Source organism: Anastrepha obliqua, chromosome 5 (genome assembly GCF_027943255.1).
Source record: "Anastrepha obliqua isolate idAnaObli1 chromosome 5, idAnaObli1_1.0, whole genome shotgun sequence".
In the NCBI taxonomy this organism is placed as follows: domain Eukaryota; kingdom Metazoa; phylum Arthropoda; class Insecta; order Diptera; family Tephritidae; genus Anastrepha; species Anastrepha obliqua.
The window spans coordinates 128720154-128735159 of record NC_072896.1 but is presented as its reverse complement, the minus strand read 5'-3'; the positions used below and the strand labels follow the sequence as shown (position 1 = coordinate 128735159).

The 15006-nt window shown below is 41.2% G+C and overlaps 2 protein-coding genes across 3 annotated transcripts; one reads left to right on the top strand and one right to left on the bottom strand.

Annotated features, from left to right (window-relative positions):
* LOC129247069 (gustatory and pheromone receptor 32a) lies at positions 1-1854 on the top strand. Of its 2 annotated transcripts, none has more exons than XM_054885965.1 (4): positions 1-1345; positions 1408-1470; positions 1534-1623; positions 1675-1854. In XM_054885965.1, the coding sequence occupies exons 1-4, from the start codon at positions 293-295 to the stop codon at positions 1759-1761; spliced, it is 1293 nt and encodes a 430-aa protein (XP_054741940.1). In that variant the 5' UTR covers positions 1-292; the 3' UTR covers positions 1762-1854. The 2 variants fall into 2 exon arrangements, with proteins under 2 accessions (XP_054741940.1, XP_054741941.1); XM_054885966.1 differs by having other exon boundaries at positions 1685-1749.
* Positions 1855-1945: 91 nt separating this feature from the next.
* Positions 1946-6542, bottom strand: LOC129247068 (endoplasmic reticulum transmembrane helix translocase). The gene is made up of 8 exons (XM_054885964.1): positions 5386-6542; positions 4362-5314; positions 3312-4281; positions 3053-3249; positions 2831-2973; positions 2633-2765; positions 2422-2565; positions 1946-2264 (listed from the first exon to the last, which is right to left on the bottom strand). Exons 1-8 carry the CDS (start codon positions 6392-6394, stop codon positions 2145-2147), a joined length of 3669 nt encoding a protein of 1222 aa, XP_054741939.1. The 5' UTR covers positions 6395-6542; the 3' UTR covers positions 1946-2144.
* Between the last annotated feature and the right edge of the window lie 8464 nt (positions 6543-15006).

Genomic DNA, 15006 nt, shown 5'->3' with positions numbered 1-15006 from the left:
CAATACTTATAATTCGCCGTTATTAATTTGTGTAATGGATTCTGTTTCACAAAATCAATTACCCTTATGAGCTTAACGCTAACTATTATCAGCGATCTAGGATTTTTTTATAGGCACTTCATTCATTAAATATCCATACAGTATTGAAAATTATGTACTCGTAGATGCGAGTTTATAAGCTGAAGGATTTACGGCGTTCCTGCGGTAGACGTATTTTAACACTTTGATAGTCGCGGATAGACACTTTGGTAGATTTGGTGGGACGTAGCATGACCACAATTTGATTATTAGCATGCCGTACAACAAAGTAAAACCTTCGATTGTCCAACATTATCACATCGGCTATAACGAGTTCTTGCGACGTGCTTCGCAGGATAATTCAATTTTCAAGGATATTAGAACCATATTATTTATTCTGAAAGCGACTGGCCTACTGCCGATCTATGAGGAAGTTTCCAGTTATGAAATAGGACCACCCACAAAACCTAATGTTTACTATTCATTTTTCATACGTGGCTTCGTGCAAGCACTCACCATTTTCAATCTCTACAACCTTGTGACGCCTGGGGCGGCACAGCTTTTCTACTCCTACAGTGATACAGATAATGTGAATAAATGGATAGAGATATTGCTGTGCATGCTGGCACATTGGGCAACTGTCGTAATTTGTGCGAGAAATTCAAAATCATTTTTGAAAATCATCAACGAAATTTTAAAAGTGGATGAGGATGTATTCGAACAGTTCGGCACGACGCTGGAAAATAAATGCGGCTTCTTGCTGAAATTTATAGTGGGAATATGCATTTGCCAATGGTATTTAATGGTCCTTCAAGTACTAGCGGCCAAGGGCCCGCTTACCGTCAATTCGTACATATTCATTGTCTTTTACGCAGTGCAGAACAGCATGTCAACAATTTTCATTGTATTTACGGCAGCTTTATTAAGAATCGTCAAGATGCGTTTTGCTCATCTAAACACGATTCTGAAAGGCTACACGTACACTAAGCAACGTAAGCTGCGCCGTTTTTTAAGGTGTGGTAGAAATGCTCATTCGATGGATTTGGAATGGATGGATTTTGCGGAGGATTCCTTGTTTACATATCGCATGCACAACAAATTACTGCGTATCTATCGCTCAATTAATGACTGCTGCAGCTTAATTCTGGTGACATACATGGGCTACGCTTTCTACACCATCACCACCACTACTTATAACCTCTTTGTGCAAATAACAACACAGAGCCCTACGTCCCTAAATGTATTGCAGACTTGCTTTGCCTGGCTAGCAATGCACACCTGTGTACTGGCACTGCTGTCGCGGAGCTGCGGACAAGCCACTGATGAGGTGAAAATCGTATTACATTTTATAGAACGAAGTTCTTTTAAAGCAATACATTTTTTTGAAAGGCTAACGGGACGTCGCAGGTTTTGTCACGTGTCTATAACAAATCCAAGGATCTCAAAAATATCGTAAACGCATATTTTAAATAATCACTTATTAGATTAATTTCTCCGTTCAATTATTCATTTCAGGTTGACAAATTTTTGACAAAGAGCATTAAACAAGAGGTGCAATTCACTGCTTATGGTTTTTTTGTAATTGACAACTCCACACTTTTCAAGGTATTACCTGCCAACACTGCAGATAAAATCCCGTTTATTTGTGTTTTTTAGATTTTTTCAGCTGTAACAACTTACCTGGTTATCTTGATCCAATTTAAGCAGCTAGAAGATTCCAAGCTAGAAGACGACTCTGTTTAAGCTTAATACCCAATAAAAAATGCTTTTCTTAGGTCATTATTACCAAAATTCCATTTTTATTCAATCATGCTACACACAGAGATATACAAAATTCTTCTACAAATATTAGAAATTGCAAATGCGTTTTGGTGTTTTTCCTTCAACCACTAGTTCTTAAAAAGTAAGAATTACAAAGCGAAAATGCTAAAGTTATCCATCATGACATACAAGTGCTGCAAAGAGATCTTGATGCACTGTACTCTTTTCCTCAGCTTGTACTCACAGTGTGTTTATTTATTGTTTATAATACATACAAACTCAAATAGCACACAAAATATTAAACGTAATTTTGCAGCACGATTTTGTTTAAGTCTTGGTTGAACATAAAAGAGTAGGGAACTCATTTAGCAGTTGATAAGATTCGATTTTCGCCTTGTTTCGCCAAATAGAAATGAGCAAAATCTGTCCAACGCGAAAGCAGCTATTGTATCTGCCAACAAAACAAGCACAAGCTTTTTGCGAAACTGAAATTAAAAAAGTTTTATTTTAATTAATATTGATTAAATTCAAATAACAAACTAAAAGGTAAATCTAATAACTAGCCATAAATTGCAACACAATTTAGTTTCCAGTAAGAAATTAGTTTGACTGATTTCAGCAATATTCTTGTATACAACTCACATCTTCTGGAAATGATACGATTTCAAAGGTTTCAGTCAGATCGGATGATAGGTCCAAGGATAGGAATAACACTAGTCCAGTTGACACCAGTATGGATGTCAGTAGAGGGCGGTTTTCACGTAAACTCTCCATAAAAGGATGCCCCTGCCAAGATTCAATATATTGAAACGACTTAAAACTAAAATTCACATATTTTATGAGTCATTAATACCTTGTGATTGACCGCAAATGTGGATACTTGTAATGCAAGGCAAATTATATAAACAGTGCTGTTTATAATGTTTGGTTCGAATGTTTGTTTTTCTTCTGGATCCATATCTATGTAGAGCTTTATCTTTCCTTCCCTGTTGCAAAGTGTTTACTGTATTTAGGTGCCTCTAAAGGAATAATTAAAGAAAAATCAACTCACCTCACCGGTACATGTGCGGTTGCCTCTTGTGTTAAGTAGTAAAGTGCGCCAAAATGAACGGCAAACTGAGAAAGTATGGTTGATATACTGTACACGTTAAATATATTTGGCAATGGTGCAGTTTTCGATAGTGTTTTTAGCGGCTAGAAAAGGAAAAATATGAATGAAATTCCGTGTACGAGTAGTAAGTTTCGATCGCTACGATTTGATTCTAAATCTTACCTTCGAACGTGTTATACAGAGGAAGCAAGCAGCAATGAAAAGCCCTTGCAGGGTTGCTTGCATATCACTGAATTTGACACCGTCAATGTACAAAACAGATTGGCAGTAGGCTGATATGAGTGCGTTAAGGGCTAAAATTTTGAACATTTGTAGTGTTGTTACTAAAGTGCAGCGGCCCTGTTTGATAATGTGATTCACTACGGAAAACGGAAAAAATTACTAACAACAAACGCTCATAGATAGACTATGCTCAACATACCGCACATTATCGATGATGTTTTACTAGTAAACGGCGCAGCTATACTAGCATCCCCTAGTTTAACGACAGACGTCTCCTCATAGATTTCCTTCAGGTCCGATTGCAGACGTGCCTGTGTAGCATTAAGATTTTCCCGATGGCGTAAAATTGCTCGTTCACGCGATGAAAGGTTCTGCCGCTCCGCCGCATTAGCGGCAGCACCGCCAATATTTCTATTGCCCCCTAAACCGCGAGTATTGACGGAGTTACCGCCAGACGAAAAGGCGCCTGCCTCCGTGGTAATTGATCCTGTGCCATTGGTCACTTCTCGTTTCTTTTTCGCTTTTGTTGGTGCATTACTTAGAAGAGAGACACCTACATGTGCATGTTTCAAAGCGCCTACGTCGTTGGTTCCGTCACCGCACATCAGAGTGTAATATCCGAGATGCTTTAAAGAAGTGATAACGAACTCTTTCTGTTTCGGTGCAAATCGTGCGCACACTGTAATATGTGGTAATATTCTTAACAAATACGAATTTTCGTGCTCCCTGAGGTATTGCAAGCCCTCGCCAGTTATACACAAATCATAGTCACTTAGCATATCTTTCAAATCATGCTTAAGGGAATAGAAAGTATCTGTATTAACCGAAATCCATTTCCATTCTATACTTTTGTCGGTTTCAACCTTGCTGGGTGTGAAGATAAGCAGTTTTTTACGTGTAAAGCGCACCTCTTTGGCTACATGACAGGCTGTTAGTGGATTATCACCAGTTATCATAACAACTTTGTGCGACGCGTGTATTAGCTCTTTGATTACGCTTTTGGAGTCTGGCTTTATGGGACACGATATTATGACAAAACCAGCGAATGTCAAGTTGCATTCAACGTCCTCCCGCTTTAACTCGCGCACTCGCTGGGCATCCATTTGACCGAATTCCTTTATACCTAAAGCCAAAACGCGAGCGCCGCGACGCGAGTATTCAAGAAATGTCTGAAAATAATTCAATTATGGGAAGGAAAAGATCAGACTTTTTTTGGAGAAACGGTTAATCTATTAATTACTATATTTACCTTTTCATAGTTTTTAGGCACTTCTTTTAGCATTTTCTGAATAACTTCGGGTGCGCCTTTCACTGTACCAATATAAAAAACATCATTACTGAATGGCACTAAATAGCCTGCTAACACCGACATCCTTTTTAGAGCCGATGAGAAATTATAGCGGTGAAACATTCGCAAAGGCCTTAATTTGCCACGTTTTGGAATAACGCTGTCTTGCTTTGTAAGACCCCAATCGACCGAGGTGAGTATAGCCTTTTCAAGGGGATCACCTACCATCCCGTCGTCAAGCATCACCAAGGAATGACAGGAGGCGAGCACTTGAATTGTCTTGTCTTCTGCTTTATCCATTGGCACTATAGCATTGTCGTCGGCCAAACCAGCTACACCTTCAACCATCAAATTGTCTGAGGTAAGCGTTCCAGTCTTGTCGAAGCAGCAGATTTCAACTTTTCCAGCAAATGGTATACGGAATGGCTCGGTACAGAAAACATACAATTTTGATAATTGCATAAGTGAAGTGTTGACTGCCAATGTCAATTCAATAGGGAGGTCAGGAGGTATAATGGACGTCAATATGAGCGTACATTCCAAGAAAAGTTTATAGCGGCTACGTTCTGAATCCTCTGTACCCTTAATCCAAACATAAGCGGCAGCGGCCACAGCAAACACCATTAGAAAAAGGATAAACGCAAATGTTTCCAAATTATTTTCAGTGACGCGGTTAACACCGAAAAGAATTGTTCGCAACAATTTTCCCTGAGATGTATTGAAACCATTGCGCAGTACATAACCTATACAACCTCCATCTGGAGCTCGCATTGCATCTTTTGTGGGAGCAGTGTGTTGTACCACTTTAGTACCACCGAAAAGAACAGACAGTTTACTCTCACCTTCCATATCCAGTTCCACATCCAGATTATCAAATGTTTCCAATGATTCTTTCATTTGTGGCACCGACTCACCTAAAAAAGTATATTTTATTTTTTTAAAGATGAATATCACATCTTAAATCAAAAGCTCCTCTCCTACATACCTGTCAACATACTCTCGTCTACGATGCAACTGCCACGCAGTAATATTATATCACAGGGCACCAAATTGTCGCTTTGCGATCTTGTTATTGACAATACATCTCCAGGTACTAGCTGATCGGAGAGTATTTGCCGCCACTTATTTTGCCTAAGTACATTGATCGAATATGGTTTGTTTCCCATTTTTCTAATTTCGGCCATATTGTGAAGTTGCTGTCCAACAAGAGTGCATTCAAAAATAATCATCATAACCAGCGTAAATAGCGAATAGTACCAATATTCATCCAGACACCACAACGCCACCGAAAATATTTGAAACACAAAAAATGGCGCCGTGGCACGCTCGATAAAAAGCTCATGAAATTCCGGTACGACCATTTTCATCTCATTCATCCCATATATTTGCTCTGCCATTTTTAGTGCAGTTTCCGTTTCGTGACCTCGGCTACGAGTATAATGACTTAAGAACTCGTGAACGGGAAACGCAATTCCTCGAAAAAGACGCTTTTCATCATCCCAAACATATTTTGTTTTTTGGAAAACAAAGTAGTATTGCTGTTCGCCGTTGGGTAATTTGCTGCAATGCACGTGCACTAACTGAGAGGAGCCATTGTTTGGTGTTGGCACGACTTTGGCCAAAACGCCTACTCCCGGCGTTTTAACTTTACGGCAGTTAAGAAACGCAAGCAAATGCACACTCCAGTAGCAACAAAGTAAAGAAAGTATCTGAGCAAAAGCTATTACAGCTACCGTGATAAGGCCGGCCTCGTAATGAACATCAATCCCATATATAAAAATCCATGCATAGAAAGTAGCTAAATACAATAGAACAAATGGCATTACTATTCCACTTAGAACTATTGGATTTCGGACGTGCAAGGTCACGTATTGTATCAAGTCATCAAGAGCTCGTTCTTTCTTTTCATATTTGCCACTTTTGTATGTTGAAGTTGTAGCTGATTCGGCATTGGCATCTTCCAAGTATCCGTGCTTCATTATTGAATTCTCCATTTCTCCGCTACTAATGTTGACAATAAACTTCTTTTATCAAACACCTTTATTAGTGTCTCGAATCCATAATTCCCGATTAATTAACAATTTTATTCGTCTACCTATTTTTTTATGATGATTGTCATAAGTTAGTATGTCAGATTTGCCGTTACTGACGTGTCCTGATGTTACCACACGAAAAAAAAAAACAAATAAAAAACGTAACCAGTAGCGGTGTTCTCCACTAGCAAATTCATTTATCGGACATCGAACATTAGTATTCGTTTTTTTTTTACTTTATCAATTTTTATTTCATAAAATATATAAATATCAATAAAGTTTGATCATTAGAATTTATAACTGACGCTATAATAATCATTTCGATCCACGGAAGGGCTCATTCTTAATTAACTTCGAATCAACCTTCGCATTACGTATTTCGTCAACTAAATTTTGAGAACGTCAAATAAAAAATGTTGCTTCATTTGTAAGTAAGTTGGTCTTAATTTCCTTCTGAATTAGGAAACAATCGTTGTTCCCTAATTTGTAAGGAAAAGAAAGAGTAAGCCAAAACAAAATTAAGAAACGTTGAAATTGTTAAGCTTTAATAATGAAAGCAAAACAAGATATTTTCAAAAATGTATTATGTCGAGAAGCTCGCTGAATACATCAAGAATTATGGAGGTAGTCTCCTCCAGATGTCTTCTGAGGAACTGTTTCACCTTCATGAAGAGCTGTTGCAGCACCTGCATCTTTTAAGAACTGTAGTTGTGTTGCTGTTACAGCATAAACATTACCTGTACATATACGGGAATGCTGTTGGGATGGCACTCCTTGGCCGGATATAAATCCGTGTCGTTCCGGTAACGAAGAATCGACTGCTGCGGGAAGGATCTTTTAACAACTGCTGCCATTTGCTGGCCCTTTTTCTTATTGCTGGAAAATGGAAGGAATAAGTTAATACAATTTTCGCTATAAAATTAAGTAAATTCTTAAGAAGGGCAGCTGGGAGCTGTAGTTTCGACGATTGCATATTCTTAGATGAGATTAATTTTACTTTACCAAACGCTTCGCTAGTCATATTAAATAGGTTGCGTTTGGTTGAATGCTAAATAACTACATAAAGTGTTGTCACCTCGAGCATCGCTCGCGAATGAACTTGTCTTTTGCTATGACTTCTTTTTATCGCACCTGGTTGCCACTCTCAATCGGAGATGCAAGTGCATTAGTCTGATTTCAACTATCCGCTTGGATCTCTCGACCTTGGGATTTTCTTTACACTCTATACCACCAGGTCCCCGAGATAGTGAATCCACGTTTCTATGTGGTCCTCTTTATGAAAGTTGAGACGAATTTCTCCAGCGTCTTTTGCTTCTACCTGAGCTCGCCTTCGGTTGACTTCGAGGCATTCTACAATTACGGGCAATATTTACAGTCTTCCCGCAGTTTGAACACATTATATCCGAACTACTGAGTCGTACCACTTGAGATAAGGACTTTCGTATTACTCTTCTAATGGTTTCTTCCAGCGAGGTAGACTCTTCAACTTCAACCCGATGGACTTTGTGCATTGGCTTGCTCAAAAGAGCTGTTGTTTTCTATGCCAGTGAAAAATATACGGTTTCAGCAAACGCCTATTTTCTCGATGAGTATGCTGTCCGTTTCGTGCCTGAATCTTGTATACTGCTTAAAAATACCTGCCACTTCATCTTTTCCGCGAAGTCTGCTGTTTCCTTCGCACACGCCCAATCAGCTAAACGCTTGATCTCTGTCCCATATTATGCAAGACCCCATTTGTCTTTTGGCAGCGATTCGTCAAATCCATTTGGAACATTCGTTGCATGTGCCCGTAATGTTTCTTTATTGCTGAGCTTTTGATGTGTGCGACGACATTTCTGATGTTGCAGCCATAGGCACACAGTTATGCCTATGCCTGGTGAGGGTCCTGGATGCCTTACCTTCTTTTTCCCTCTAGTCGATGATTCCTTAGCTTTCAGTTGAAACACTTAATTATCTACATTGACGTCCTTTATCTCTATAAAAGCTCTCACAGACATGACTGGAACTTTGTTTCCTGAAGCTGATAAGCCATGCCGTTCCAACGCCTTCTTAAGTTGGATACGGATTTATTTGAGAAAATACTTTCATGTTGAACGCATTTAATTTTTAGTTGCTTGGAGTAATATCTATATGCAATATATTTTATGTAATAGCTCATTTATTTTTAAAATATTAATGATATGTGTATTAGTAAGATGACTTCAGGTAATTAGAATGCAGAACAAAAATAAATTAATTAAAACTATTGTAAATGAAATAAATTCAAGTTATAACAAAAACCAATTACTATTATTTATGAAGAGTGTGGTATTTTTCAAAGCAAGTAGCACAAGTAGGTTGTCTAAACATTCCCATGGCAGCCGGTTCTACGTTACCGGAATGAGTCGAGTTTTTATTCCCGACCAAGGGCGACCAAGGGCTGCGAAGCTTCAAGCTTTTGCAACTGAACTGCAACGGACTCACGAGTAAGATTGACGAGATAGTCGACTTCATGAGTCGGTTCGGAATCAAGATAGCTGCGGTCCAGGAGACAAAACTGCACGCTAGCTCCCCCCTGATTACCAGGGACGGCTACAATGTGCACCGAAAGGACCGCGAGCGAGACAACGGTGGTGGCCTAGCGTTCATAGTACACCATTCAGTGCAGTATCGTCTTATTGATGAAGGCATCGACCGCAGGGACAGCACCTTAGAACGTCAAGGTATAGCTGTCCGGTCAGGCGATGCCGAGCTCGAAATGTATAATATTTACATACCCCCTGTCACCTGCTGCCCGGCAGGATATCTCCCCGATATTGGTGAGCTCATCAGGAGAGAAAACCGATTGGTAGTAGGTGACTTTAACGCGCATCACGATCTTTGGCATTCAAGCCTGCCAAATGATCGTAGGGGACAACTATTGGCAGAGCAGATAGACGATTCGACGTTCAGCACTGTAAACGACGACGCCCCCACCAGGGTAGTGGGCAATTGTAGCAGCTCGCCTGATATAACAATTGCTAACGCTGGCCTGATAAATAGCATAACCTGGCGACCTATGCTATCGCTTGCATCAGACCACTTGCCCATTATCATCTCGATCGAGAGACCTGCCGACTTTGTTTCCGCGGATCACCGGTCATACATCAACTTTAACAAAGCTGATTGAACCAGATTCGCGGAATTTACTGAGAACATCTTCGCAGCCCTACCCACTCCCACCGATCTACGCGCAGGCGAACGCGCATTCCGCAAGCCGCCGCGGCTCGCTTCATACCTGCTGGACGGATCCGGGAATTACGTCCCAATTTCCCAGCCGAAGCAGCCAGCTTAGCAAACGAGCGTGACCGCCTACGCCAGGCCGATCCCGGGGATCCTCTTATAAAGGATCTCAATTCGGAGATCCGGCAACTGGTCACCCAACATAAGCGGACCAAATGGGTAGAGCATCTGAAGTCCTGTAACTTCACCTCTGGTGTGAGCAAGCTCTGGTCCACCGTAAGGTCCCTATCGAACCCGACGAAGCACAACGACAAGGTGGATATCACTTTCAACGGTCGTACTTCGTCGGACCCGAAGAGATGCGCGAGCTATTTTAGCCGGCAATTTATATTGCATTTTCCGATCGACAGATCTAAACGTTGTGCCACCAGACGGCTGCACAAACTGCCATACAACAGTGCACCGCTTGCTTTCACCAGCGGAGAGGTTCAGGGGGCCACCAAACACATGAAACCATCAAAAGCCATTGGCCCCGACGGACTAAACATGCTGATGTTGAAAAAGCTGGGTCCATTGGGAGTAGAATACCTCACAAAGGTCTTCAACCTGTCCATGGCCACTCTCATCATTCCTGATAAGTGGAAATTAGGGAGAGTGGCCCCACTGCTGAAGCCTGGGAAACCCGACAACCAAGGGGAGTCTTATCGTCCGATAACTCTCCTTTCCCCAGTAGTGAAGACGCTTGAAGCCCTTCTACTCCCACTCCTCACCGAACACCTGACTCCAGCCCCACACCAGCATGGTTTCCGTAGAGTGCACAGTACCACCACGGCACTCACCGTCATAAACACCCAGGTAAGCCGCGGACTGAACCAAAACCGCCCCTGCGAGAGGACTGTCCTAGTAGGACCGCGACAGGATGTCTCCTAATGTCCCCTATCCAACATTTGCATGACGAGGCGCACATGCTCCCGGTTAAGGAGCACAACAAAATGATCGGCAAGCAGTTTCTGCTTGGGTGTCACCGTAGGCCTCACCCATGCAGACACCTGCTCGAGCCTGAGCCATCTCCCAGGCACATCAGGAGACACTTCCTCAACTACGTGGACGAGATCCAGGACAAAACGGACAGACCACTCCAGGATCAGACAGTGTACAGACAGGCAATTAACGACATTCATCAGGAGGCCCTTACCACCTTCTTAAGCTCCCGACCCACGAATGCCGTTATCGGAGTCCAACCACCACCTATCGCAGACGAAGAGCTCCAGCTTCCCCGAGAGTCCCGCGTAATCTTGGCACAATTACGTTCTGGATACTGTAGCAGGTTAAACTCCTACCTATCCAGAATCGACCACGACATACTAAACATATGTCCAGCATGTGAAGGTACCCCGCACGACACTAAACACCTCTTCACATGCCCCATCAAACCCACTCATCTAACACCTCTCTCCCTCTGGACCCAACCCGTCGAAACTGCCAGTTTCCTGGGCCTACCGTTAGATGAGCTAGACGAAGACGACCGGTAATTACACTACACTGACAGGGCGAAGATACTGCTACAACAACAACAACAGTAGGTTGTCTAAACTTAAATAACGTCTTAGGCAAGTCATCCTCTTCTAGGGCAAACAAGTGCATGACGTGTTTCAGATGCAAATGTACGCAAGGGGTTAAGTTCACTCAACTTGGCATTTTACGATCCTGTTCTATGAGACTTTATTCACCAATCCCATTTCTGACACCAATTTTACGTTTTTCATCCAATATAACAGTTCTCTATAATTTCTCAGAGTTCGTTCACTGGATTACTAAATAAAAGTGAAAAAATAATGACAACACAACTTGCTTGCTGTATAGAATTTCAGTGCTTAATCGCCAAGAATGAATGATAGCGCCTTCCGAATTCGCCGTGTCGTAAGAGCGGATGAATGAACAAGCAAAAGGAAGGGAAATTACTTGTTTGTGGAGAAGAAGCAGAGAACGTTAATTATAGAGAAGTCTCACGAGCTACGAATAGTGTGAATTGTCAAAAATGAAGTGAAACCGCGAACACTATTTCACCTCGCATAACTCGACAGCGGGGAAGTTCTTAACAGAGCTGATTGCAGTGAATTATGTGCAAGTACATTGGCTCTGCTCAGTTTTTGGTTTCTGTATGAAATCAAATTGACGAATGCCGACGGCATTTTGCAAGGCATTTGCTTGTGCATTTTTATGTTCCCTTGATAAACGAAAATTTATTCAATTTATATTTTCAAACAAATACAACCAAATAAATATTTAAAATCCAACATTTAAAATCAAAGTAACTTTAATGTTTGTTGCTTTAATTTTAAAAGAAGAATTTAATGTGCGCTTTAGTAAATTTGATGAAAATTTTTACTAATTTTTCGAGTCGAAATTTATTTTAGACAAGAATTCAAAGAGCATATTTGTATATTGATGAATATATGTATATGTATATCAATATGTGTATATATACATATATTTTGTTAGTTATATTTGTGCAAATGCAACAATGACCTATCTCACGAGCATCGCCTTATCATATTTCATGCAATAACTAGGGAATAAATATTCGAATGATCGAATTCCTGCAAATGCTAAAACAACTTCTTCTGCATATGCATCGACGTACATATGTGCATGCGCGTATATGCACACTTGATGCCCTAACTACATATATCTATCTATGTACGTTCAATTGATCAAATCAATAAATTCTGTATACAAAACGCTTCATTACCAGGTACACAGGAAGATGGCATATGCAAATATAAATATGTGAATTGAATTCAAGTAAAACAATGCTTATTAATATACACATATGCATGTACATACAACCGCACACACATGGCACTCACTTTATTCCTCAAAATGCGTATGTCGTTAAAAGCTAAAATTCTATGCCAGCGACTACAAGAACAAAATGCAGTCATAGACGCAGGCGTAGCGGCCATCATTCTAGTTGCCATAGCGGTGAACAGTCGCGGCGGCGCCGAACAGTTTCCATTATTGTACTGTGCAACAAAAACTCATCATCAAAAAATTCATTGGTAATTCGAGCTCATAGTTCTAAGAGCAAGAACTTTCATTCATAAAACGAGCCGCCCATATGCCAGTTTTCTCGACAATTCGAAAATAGTCAATATTGGAATATTTCGCGTAGAACTATTTGCCAATATTTGATAAATCTTCAATTTTTGTCAAGTCGAGTGCCCGCGGCTTCGTACATACGTGTGTATATGTGCAATGCTGTGCCTATGAATGTGCGCTGAGCCTATGATGCGCGCTGGATTTCTTGAGAAGTTTTACCGTTTTATCTTGAGCTGTGGCTGGTGAGCATACATACACACAGCATATACATATGCGCAAATGTATATAAATTCACAAATTTACATTTGCATATGCCATCTTCCTGTGCGCCTGGTAATGAAGCGTTTTCTAAAGAGGATTTTGATTCAGTTGAAGGGATTCAACAAAGTTTTACAGACACCAGACAGACAGACATAACATATGTATATAATTTTGGATGATTTGGAAAAATTCAAATGTATATAGGTCATATTAAAAAGCTACCTAACATTCTTTGCTTCTAATCACCAAGAAATTCTTATCGACTGCTGCTAAATTTACATAATTCAGCCCCTTACTGTTAATTTTTGTTGAAAAATGTGTCTGTGGTGAAATTGTCTTCGCGAGACGAGTACCCCTCGAAATTCCATACGTTCCTGTCATTGAGACTTCTCTACACATTAACGTTCTCTGGAAGAAGAGTAGCCGAAAGCAATGGAAACAACCAAACACAAGAAGTTATACGCACACACACACTTGTTTGCCACGGCGTCTGTTGCACAAAAACGCAAACCAACTGCTTCTGGAGGCTTTATATTAATTTATACTTTCACCTACTAGGAAAGGTGAAAGTGGCGGTGTTACCTCTGTTGCATACCGTCTGGTTAGTATTGATAATAAAGTCGTAAAAATACTCACCTCGTTCGTTCGTCTCCAAACTGCCCCATAGAGAGTGCCTTGTGTTGGCATCGCATCCGAGTAGCAGGTTCTTATTTCTGGCTTCACGCACAAGCCGACGAGCCTACGGGGTGGTGCTGGCCGATCATGTGCCATGTAGATGGAAGCCAGTATGATGCCGACACCGTCAGCGGCTTCTATCTCCACAGCCGTCACATCCTGTGAACAATATGATGGGATTAAAAATATGTCCAAATGTTTCTTAGCTACAATACAAGATCTGGGGTTACCTTCAGTCTGTTTGCAGAAAAGGTTGTGTTTGTTTCCAGTAAACCCCTTCACCTCGGTGCTCCGCACCCAGGGTTCCTGGATTAATGCGATGTCGACATCCTCCTCCGGCAGGAGAACGGTTAGGTTGTCCGTTACAGTTCGCGAGTGCTGCAGGTTTCTTTGGACAACCTTGAGACCCATGTTGCTGGTCGCTTTACAATTTGACGACCCCGCCAAGCTGCACTCCCGGGTGCTGCTCATTGGCGCCATCGTTGGCGCCGTCAACCTCGTCCTGTTCATCCTCCGGATTTACAGAGCGGAATATCTTCAGTTGCGTTTTCCTGAAGCCGAACCGAAGTTTACTGCCCACTTTTCCCAGTGGCTCGATGCTCTCCTCCGATATTTAAAGAAGGAAGGAGACACTGTTCTTTTGCGGGGCCTCCGCTTTGATGATGCTCCAGTCATTCATCGGAATAGTGTGGTTGTGTGCCTGCAAGTATGGAATTAGTTGCTTAGCTTCGAACTCCATTTTCGGTATCCACATACGAGCCCTCGGTCGTCGAGGAATTTCGCTGGCCGGGATTAGTTTGAACGTCAAACCTTCCCAGTCGTTCTGGATCTTGTCCACTCTGTTAAGCTTATACCTGGACCGGCTTTTTTTAACGTTTTGACGCTTTTGCTCCTTGGCATCAGCGGATGTGGATGGTTGATTTAAGGTTGCTGGCGTGCTGTGGCCCACCATCTGGGGACGCGTCTTATAGGGATAACAGGTTCCCCCAAGGGTAATTTCTTCTACTTTTGTTTTTGAAGTGAAAACTTCTTTAGAATCGTTGGGAGTGATTTGAGGAAAAGTGAAACGAAAAAGCGACCCTCTTGGCTACGAAGCGTTATATTATATGTTGATATAAACGTAGCGACGAACTAAATAAATAAATAAAAATAACTTTTATTTTTTCTTGTGATTCGAACCAAGGATTTTGGATCGGAAGCTCACATTGCTAGTCGCTCGGCTACCGCGCCATGCTGTCATCGCTGGCCTAAAAGTTATTTAGTTACGAAGCGTTATATTATATGTTAATATAAATAATTTTTGTGAGCGTGTAATTCTCAAAAGGTTTATTAGA

Coding starts and splice junctions, on each gene's coding strand:
- LOC129247069 (XM_054885965.1), top strand. CDS start 293: ATGCCGTACAACAAAGTAAAACCTTCGATTGTCCAACATTATCACATC. Junction 1,471..1,533: donor CCAAGGATCTCAAAAATATC/GTAAACGCATAT, acceptor TATTCATTTCAG/GTTGACAAATTTTTGACAAA. Junction 1,624..1,674: donor ACAACTCCACACTTTTCAAG/GTATTACCTGCC, acceptor TGTGTTTTTTAG/ATTTTTTCAGCTGTAACAAC.
- LOC129247068 (XM_054885964.1), bottom strand. CDS start 6,394: ATGGAGAATTCAATAATGAAGCACGGATACTTGGAAGATGCCAATGCC. Junction 2,766..2,830: donor ACCGCACATGTACCGGTGAG/GTGAGTTGATTT, acceptor ACTTTGCAACAG/GGAAGGAAAGATAAAGCTCT. Junction 2,265..2,421: donor TCGTATCATTTCCAGAAGAT/GTGAGTTGTATA, acceptor TTTTAATTTCAG/TTTCGCAAAAAGCTTGTGCT.